Source organism: Ochotona princeps, chromosome 13, assembly GCF_030435755.1.
Source record: "Ochotona princeps isolate mOchPri1 chromosome 13, mOchPri1.hap1, whole genome shotgun sequence".
Lineage (NCBI taxonomy): Eukaryota > Metazoa > Chordata > Mammalia > Lagomorpha > Ochotonidae > Ochotona > Ochotona princeps.
The window spans coordinates 68,809,929-68,818,560 of record NC_080844.1 but is presented as its reverse complement, the minus strand read 5'-3'; the positions used below and the strand labels follow the sequence as shown (position 1 = coordinate 68,818,560).

The following is an 8,632-nucleotide window of genomic DNA, read 5'->3' as shown; positions in this document are numbered from 1 at the left end:
GATGCCATGTCCAGTGGGCGCTGCTTCCTGGGGTGGCCCCTGCTGCCCGTGCCCAGCCTGGTGCCTCAGGGTCAGTGTGGTGTCCACAGGGAACCCCGCTCAGCTGGGCCTCTGGTCATCCACCTGCCAGCAATCCTGTCTTGTGTGGGCACCACCCACCTGTGGGGCCCAGGGGCCACCTCCCCTCCCCATGTGGTCCCTGTGACCCAGGATGGCAGGCCCCCAGGAATCCCCAAACTGATCGCTCCAGAGAATCCATCCCAGCCAGAGCTGTCCAGTCAGCCTCTTTACTCCTCAGGAAACAAACCCCAAAGCTAGCTGGAATCGGCCACTCCAGCACCCCCACTGGGGCCATGTCTGCGTGGGACGCCACCCCACAGGCAAGCCACAGCCTGCCCGTCTGGCACAGCCCTGTGCAGGCAAACCCGTCTGGTGAGATTCCTCCCCCACTTCCGGATAAACGTGGCCAGCCCAGCCTGGAGCCACAAGGCCACCAAGCCTTAGCAAGGCAGCTTACATGAGCCAGGTCCCCAGAGACTCAGCAGCCCTAAACCCCAGGCCACAGTGAGGCCTGAGCCCCGGGTCAAGCAGAGGGGGGTGGCAGCTGGGCACACAACAGCCTGAGGGCTGGCCCAGCCAGGCCATGGCAGAGAGCCCCAGAGCTTCTCTAAGCACCCCAACCCCAGACGGCTGCAACCAGTCCTGAGCAAACGGCCTGTGCTGGGCAGGGGCACGGGGCCAGGGCAGAGCTGGGCAGGTGGCACTCAGGCCCAGGGCAGCCCTCCTTACTTCTTCCTCTCTCCTGGGATCCCCTGACCTCTCCAGTCAAACACCAGCCAGGCCCAGCTTGAGCCTGAAGCAGGAAGCTGCAGCCGGGTTGCAAGGTCACCGGAGGTCACCATGGCCATGGCAGGTGACAAGCTGGGGGTGGACGAGCAGCCCAGCACAGAGGCTCTCCCTGCTCCACGGCCCCAACCACCTTCCTGGGGGAGGCTCGGACACCGGGCAGCTGGGCACCTGCACAAGTGGCTGCAAACCACTGGGGACACAGCCGCTCCCGTGGTCCAGTTCGGCCACACTCACCTGGCCTGGTGTGCCTGGGCTACGTCTCAAACTGGGTCAGCAGCTCCCGTATTTCAGGGGCCATGTGCTGCCCAGCCGCACTGGCAGCCTCAGCGATAGCTTTCCGGTACATCCCCTTCTTCTTCCGGTTGAACCTCAGTTTGAAGAACTCAGAGAAGGGGGAGAGCTTGGAGACAGACAGGAGGGACGTCGTCGGAGACCCGAACCACGAGACCTTGGCTTCGCGCCAGAAGGGCTCTCCATCCGCCTTCCGGCCAAGGCTGAGGTCCAGGACCCGTGCTGGCCACCAGGGGAAGCCATGGATCTTGCCCCACACGATGTCCCCCACAGCCACTGTCCTCCCGTCGTCCGTGACGCATTTGGACACGCTCTGTGTGTGCAGTCTCACTGTCAGCGGTGGGACCGTGGGGTGGGTGGCCCCATCACCCGATGAGATGTCCCTGATGTCGGCCGAGGTCCCCTCTGAGCTGGACGACTTGGCCTCATCCAGGCTGTCGCTGCTGCAGTCCGTGGTGCCCGGCGGGCAGCCAACCAGGAAGGCCAGCCCCCCAGGGCGCCGGTCATTGCGGGGGCGGCCCTGGCAATCCTCCTCTTCACCCGAGCTGACTGGGGACGGAGAGGGCGACAGGGAGGACAAGGCCCCCAGCCCGGGACCGGGGCCAGAGCAGTCCCCAGAGGCCCCCAGTGCCTCTACCAGCTCTGCCCGGTATAGCGGTCCACACGCACCAGTCCCCTGGCGGGGCCTCAGCCGGATCTTTGGGGGTGGCAGGGCCGGGCTGGGCCGGGTCAGCTTCAGCTTGGGCAGAGAAGCCAGGGGTCTGTTGGGTGGTCCGTCCTTGTCGCCACCACCACCGTCCCGGGGTACCCATGGCGGGCAGAAGGGCTCCAGGGAGCCATGCACACGCGAGGGGATTTTGACAACCTCACCCTTGCCCTGGGGTGTGCTGTAGGAGATCCTGATGACGGGGCTGCGGGGGACCTGCCCTGTGGAGGCCCTGGGCCCCTCGCGTCGCTCCCTCTTGCTCCTCCTCAGCGCCTGTGGCTCCTCGGGGTCCAGCCTCCGGCGGGCGCGGGGGGCTGCCGGGGGGCTGGCACTGGCCTGCGGGGGGCTCACGGTGCTCTTGCACTTGCCACAGAGGACCTGGCGCGGCCGCAATCGGATGGTGCTAAGGATGAGCCTGCCGGGGTCCCGGGCACGTGACAGCCGCCGCCGCGTGCGCTTGATGCTTCGGGGTGGGGGCTGTGGCACCCACTGCTGGTAGGAGCTCCGTAGCCACAGCGGGTGAGGGAACGGGGCGCCCTCAAAGTATGGCAGGGGCAGGGGTGGCTCAGGGCCAGCGGTCTCTGGGTGAGGCGGGGGGTTGGTACCTGGCTGCAGCCCCTGGCAGGGCCCCTCCTCAGGGGCCTGGTCATGGCAAAGGCTGGCAGGGGGCTTGTCGGCCAGGGGTGGAGGGGTCCATGGGGGCAGGCCGAAGAGCCCAGACCTGATGGGGGGAGACGGAAAGGGACAGTGAGGGCGGGAAGAGGCCCAGCTCACCCCTCAACCCCAGCCTAGAGAGACATCCAGGACCTGGAGCAGGACCTGGAGGATGTGCTGGTCCTGGGTACAGCCACACACCTGGACCACCTGGCCAGGGACCAACCATGGGGGGCTTCGTATGAGCTGACCAGCTGCAGGGCCACGGACCTGGCACAGCCATACCTCCTTCCTGGGGCTGCCGCCCTGCCCTGGCCATGCCCACCACTCACCAGAAGTATGGAGATACACAGCAGAGCAGTCACCCCCAGCACTGGGCACTGCCAGGGCCAACAGCGGTGGCCAGGCTGCTGAGACAGCGCCTTCAGCTGTGGCTCCGACACCCAGAGGCCATGCCCCTGGAAGAGGGGCAGACCACTGGGACTGGTGCCCTAAGCCCAGAGGGTCCTGGTGAGGCAGGGATGTCCCTTGGGTGTGGAGACAGGCCCGCATGCTACTGCCCGGGGAGAACCCTAGCACTCTGCTTGGGCCCTGGGTCACATGTGGAACATGGTGTTGTGGGACGGGGTCAAAGCTGCCGCCTGCAATGCTGGCATCCAACATGGGTGCTGGTTTAAGTCTTGGCTGCTGCACTTGGATCCCGCTCCCTGCTAATGGCCTTGGAGGGCAGTGCAGGATGGTCCAAGTGCTTGGGTCCCTGCGCCCACGTGGCAGACCTCGAGGAAGCTCTCAGCTCTTGGGTTTGGCCTAGGCTGGCCCTGTTTGTTGCAGCCATTTGAGTAGCAAACCAGCAGATGGAAGATTGTTTCTCCCCTTCTATGTCACCCTACCTTTCAAATAAATAAGTTCTTTAAGACATGAAACAAAACCACAGAACACATGATGCCACCTACGGCTGCCCAGGAGGCCCTGGCCATGCTTGACCCCAGCAGAAGAGGCCCCAGTGGCCTGGCAGTGTCCCAAGGGGCTGCTGTCAGACCAGAGTCAGTGTGAGCCGGCCAGGGCTTACCCTGCAACCAGGGACCCACGGCAGCCCAGCTCAGGGAGCTCCCAGGGCCAGGATGAGCCACCCAGGGGGTTGCAGTGGGGGCCAGACCCTGAGCAGCACAGCAGGAGCCAAGGCTCAACTTCTTCATATCCTTAGGTCCTGGCCTGGCTACCATCCCGGGCAGCCCAGTTTCCCTGATTCACGACCTGAGGGCTGCTGGTCCATGGTGGCAGCCACCCGTCCCCCACCCCACTCCACATCTACCCTAGGCCCCTTTCCCACCCTCTGCTGCCCAGGAGGCGGGGGGTAGCAGTTCCTGGAACACGGGGCAGCCTGGGGTGCAGGGCCACCATCCCTTCCATCAGCCACAAGGGGCATGCGCCCGTGCAGGAGACCTCGTCTACCCTGCTGCACTCAAGGGTGCTGACCCCTGGCCTCCCCAGCACACCGGGCCAGTCCTTCCCCAAGCCGGCTGCTGGCCAGTCCTTCCCCAAGCCATCTTCACCCACCTGGCAGGCTGGCTCCTGACATGGCCCTCGCTCAGATGCCATCCCTTGAGGCTATCCAGCCCAGCCCCGCAGCCAGCGCCCTGTGTGCCAGCCTGCGCCACAGCAGGCAGCCCTGTCCCTCCTGGTCACTGTGGCTTCCCTGTGGCCTGGCAGGCCTGGGCCAGTGCCAGGGCCAGGGAGGGCTGCCCTGATCCTTCCTGTATCTGGGTCCAGGGTCTGGCTGGCAGGGGAGCTCAGGCAATTTGCAGCTGGGCAAGGTGGGGTCTTGGATCCACACCCCTCTGCAGGGCCACCCCAGCGAGGAACCCTGAGGAACCACAAAATAAGGCCCTCCCACATTTCTGTCCTGAGGCACGGCAGCCTGGCACCCCCAGGGTCCAGGGTCACAGCCATCAATGCCACAGTCCCTGTAAGGAGGCCAGCAGGACAGCGCTGGGCAGTGTGGACAGAGGGGGCAGTGTGGACAGTGTTAGGCAGCATACCTGGCTCAGCCCATGTGTCCGCACAACCCTGGCCACGCCATCGCACTGTGGCACAGGGGCAGCTTGGCTGCTGCCACCAAGTGCTCATCCTAGGGCCCAGGGCCCTTTCAGACAGTGCTCCCAACACTGGCCTCACGCTGACCCTGCCACCTGTACTCCAGCATTGCGGACCACACACTGTCTGTTAATGTAGCAGGTGGGTAAGCCCAGCCACTAGGGAGAGCCGGGGGCTGCCAAAGCCACACCAGCTCGGTGACCTGTGACCTGTGTGCAACTTCAGTACTCCCCGTCTGTCGGCACCTGCAGCTGGGGCAGCCGGGGCAGCTGGGGCACCAAGAAAAAATGGCCTCCAGGGAGGGCAGGTGGGCACCTGGACCTGGTAACAGCCTGGTCGCTGGGCAAGCGCCTGTCCTGTCCTGCCCACGTCAGTGCAGTAGCATGAGCACCGTGGGCAGACAGCAGGGCCACGCCCAGTGGGCAGCAGGATGAGCCCATGCCTGATGGAGGGGAGGGGGCAGGTGCAGGGCAGACCCTCCACGAGGACCTGGGTGGCTGCAGAGTCGGCTGTGGCTCTCCGGGCAGCTCTAGTTACAGCGGAACGTGGCTATGGCCGGACGGAGGCCAGAGTCCTGCACCTGCCAGGGACCCAAGCAGGCCGTCAGCTTTCTACCACGCAGGGGAGGGATGCGGCCTCTGCACACTCCGGCCACAGGGAGCTCAGGAAACAGGCCGTCAGCTTAGGAGCCTGCTCTGCAGCCACCTGAGGAAGACAGGGTCTGCAGGAGGAGCCCCCCTCCACCAGACACTCCAGAACAGCCCAGCCCGGCAAGGCCCACGGGAGGCCATATGTTATATCACATGACTTGTGCATAAATGGCTTCTGGCACTGGGGAGGGAGGACATCAGGGCAACTCATCACCAGCCAGCACATTAGACCTCAGAACTGGGGCGGAAAAGTTGGGCATCAGAGAGGGAGAGGGCGCTCCTCCATCAGTCTGCCGCAATACAGGGTGAGAGGCAGCATGGCCCACCGCCCCCAAAGATCCTCAGCCCTCTCACTCCAGGCCCTGGGCCTGGGGCACGGCAGGGTGGGGTGGGGTATCCTTTGCTGAGGGAGCCCCTGTGGGTGCACAGATGCGGCGCGCCTGGGGAGCCGGCTCCCGCAACTTGGATCTGTGCTGCAACGCTGGGCTTCTGGGGGAGCCGACTTCGCCAGCCCTATGCCAGCCAGGGCAAGTCCCCTGAGCACCTGCCCTGCGCTCCGGGGGAGGGGGGCTCCTGCGGGAGGCGCGGGCTCTACCGCGCGTCCGAACAAAGAGAGCGGGTCCGGGTGCGAACGCGCAGTTAGAGGTCCCGACCCCACGCCCCCCAGCCCCCAGCCGGTCCGCGCCGCTCTCCCGCCTGGAAAAGTCGCGGCGACTTTCGAGCCACTCGGCGGCGCCGGGCGGGCGGCTGTCCCCGCGCGCCCCAAGTCCCGGCCCGGCGGAAACCGAAAGCGGGCGGCGCCGCCCCGCCCCGCGCCGGTCCCGGTCTCGGGCAGGCGGGCGGGGCGCCCCGAGAGCGAGGGGTCCCGGTCCGCGCCCCGCTCACTTTTTGGTGCAGTCCAGCAGAACCCCGGCGAAACTGCGCCCGCCGCAGCTCGCGGTGACCAGCAGCGCCCCGTTGACGACCTGCTCCACGCGCGCCGGCAGCCGGCAGCCGGCCCGCGGCTCCATGTCCCGCTCCGCCGCGGCCAGCGCGTGACGCCGCCCGCCGTGACGTCACGGGGCGCGCGGCCCCTGTCCGGCCTGGCCGCCGGTGTCCTGCCCCGCGCCGCGCGCAGGCTCGGCCGCCACGGGCCCCGCGCGGAGCCGTCGCCGGGCGCGCGCAGGACGCGGAGCGGGGCGCCCTGCGCGGGGGACTCACGCGGCCTCTCGGCGGAAGCCCCAGGTGCCCTCTGCCGATCCGACGCGTGCCAGGCCCCAGCCTCGCACCGGCACCCTGGGGCTCCCCTGCCCACCCAGGTGGGGCCTCACGCGCCCACAGCCCCAGGTCGTGTGGAAGCTGGGATTCCCGCAGACGCCGGGCCCCTCCTCGCAGGCCGCCAGGAACCCCCACAGCTGGGCAGGGTGGACCTCAGGAGCGGGAGTGCCCGGCCCTGGGCGGCCGCTGCCCACTCAAACCGCAAGGGGACCTCCATGGGCACCGAGGCCTCGTGGTGAATACGCTGCCAGTGGAGGCCTTGTGGACCTAGCGTTTGGGTACGAGTTCAGGCGGAGTGAGCAGAGCTTGGGGTCGGCTGTGGAGTGGGGTGGGTGGGGCGCTGCCAGCAGCAGCTCTTTGGGGCTAGGGGGTGCAGGGCCGCCTGCTCCCTGCTGCGCAGCTGTAGGAAGCTCAGCTGTAGGAGCTGGCTGGGGCCCCCTGGGGCGCCTCCTCCTCGCCACCTTCAGACTCCTGGAGGTTGCTGTTTGCTATCTCCATCCAGGTGCGGGTGCCCGGGTGCTGACCCTGTGTATGTGGCAGAGCTGGGCCTGGTGGGTCCGGCTGGGCCTGTCCGTCAGCTGCCTGGCCCTGGGGAGGGGCCTGTTGGGAAAGCAGACTCCAGCCTTGAAGGGAATAGGTGCAAACCCCACCTTTGAAGTACACTGCCCAACAGAGGCCCAGCCCCACCAGTCAGCAGGGCCAGCGTGCGGGCAGAGGAGATGGCCGAGTCCTGAACCCTCACCGGGGCTGTCAGGGTGACCAGCAGTGGGCAGGTGGGGGGAGGGGCTGCCGGAGGAAACCATGCCTGCAGCCTGTCAGCCCCTCCTGGCTCTGGCCTCTGCCCTTCCTCCCAGATGCCCTGCGACCCCATCACCACCAGCTGCACAGTAGCTCACTATCTGTCCACACTGTCCCTGGTCAGTGCCTCTCACAGACGAGGGTTTGCAGGCCTCCCCTGGGGAGATGCCACAGTCATGGCTACCTGGCCTGACAGACACACCCCAGGCCTCACACACACACACACACACACACACACACACATCTAGGCCTCATACGCACACACACAGGCCTCATATACACACCCCTGTGTCTCATACACACACACACACCCCTGTGCCTCATACGCACACACACACACACCCCTGTGCCTCATACGCACACACACACACAGGTCTCATACGCACACACACACACACACACACAGGCCTCATACGCACACACACAGGCCTCATACACACACCCCTGTGTCTCATACACACACACACACACACCCCTGTGCCTCATACGCACACACACACACACACAGGCCTCATACGCACACACACACACCCCTGTGCCTCATACGCGCACACACACACACACACACCTGTGTCTCATACACACACACACACACCCAGGCCTCATATGCATACAAACACACACACACACACACCCCTGTGCCTCATACGCACACACACACACACCCCTGTGCCTCATACGCACACACACACAGTCTCATACGCACACACACACACACACACACAGGCCTCATACGCACACACACAGGCCTCATACACACACCCCTGTGTCTCATACACACACACACACACACCCCTGTGCCTCATACGCACACACACACACACACCTGTGCCTCATACGCACACACACACACACACCTGTGCCTCATACGCACACACACACACACGCACACACACACACACCCCTGGGCCTCACACACACACACACACAGGTCTCATACGCGCACACACACACACACAGGCCTCATACACACACCCCTGTGTCTCATACACACACACACACACACCCCTGTGCCTCATACGCACACACACACACACCCCTGGGCCTCACACACACACACACACACACACACACCCCTGTGCCTCATACGCACACACACACACACACACCCCTGTGTCTCATACACACACACACACACCAGGCCTCATATGCATACAAACACACACACACACACACACACCCCTGTCTCATACACACACACACACACACACACACACACACCTGTGCCTCATACACACACACACACCCCAGGCCTCATATGCATACACACACACACACACACACACACCTGTCTCATACACACACACACACACACCTGTGCCTCATACACACA

At 65.2% G+C, this 8,632-nt stretch overlaps 1 protein-coding gene across 1 annotated transcript; it reads right to left on the bottom strand.

Annotated features, from left to right (window-relative positions):
• Positions 1–863: 863 nt before the first annotated feature.
• PWWP2B (PWWP domain containing 2B) lies at positions 864–6,274 on the bottom strand. The gene is made up of 2 exons (XM_058671657.1): positions 6,130–6,274; positions 864–2,567 (listed from the first exon to the last, which is right to left on the bottom strand). The coding sequence occupies exons 1-2, from the start codon at positions 6,252–6,254 to the stop codon at positions 1,103–1,105; spliced, it is 1,590 nt and encodes a 529-aa protein (XP_058527640.1). The 5' UTR covers positions 6,255–6,274; the 3' UTR covers positions 864–1,102.
• Positions 6,275–8,632: the final 2,358 nt, after the last annotated feature.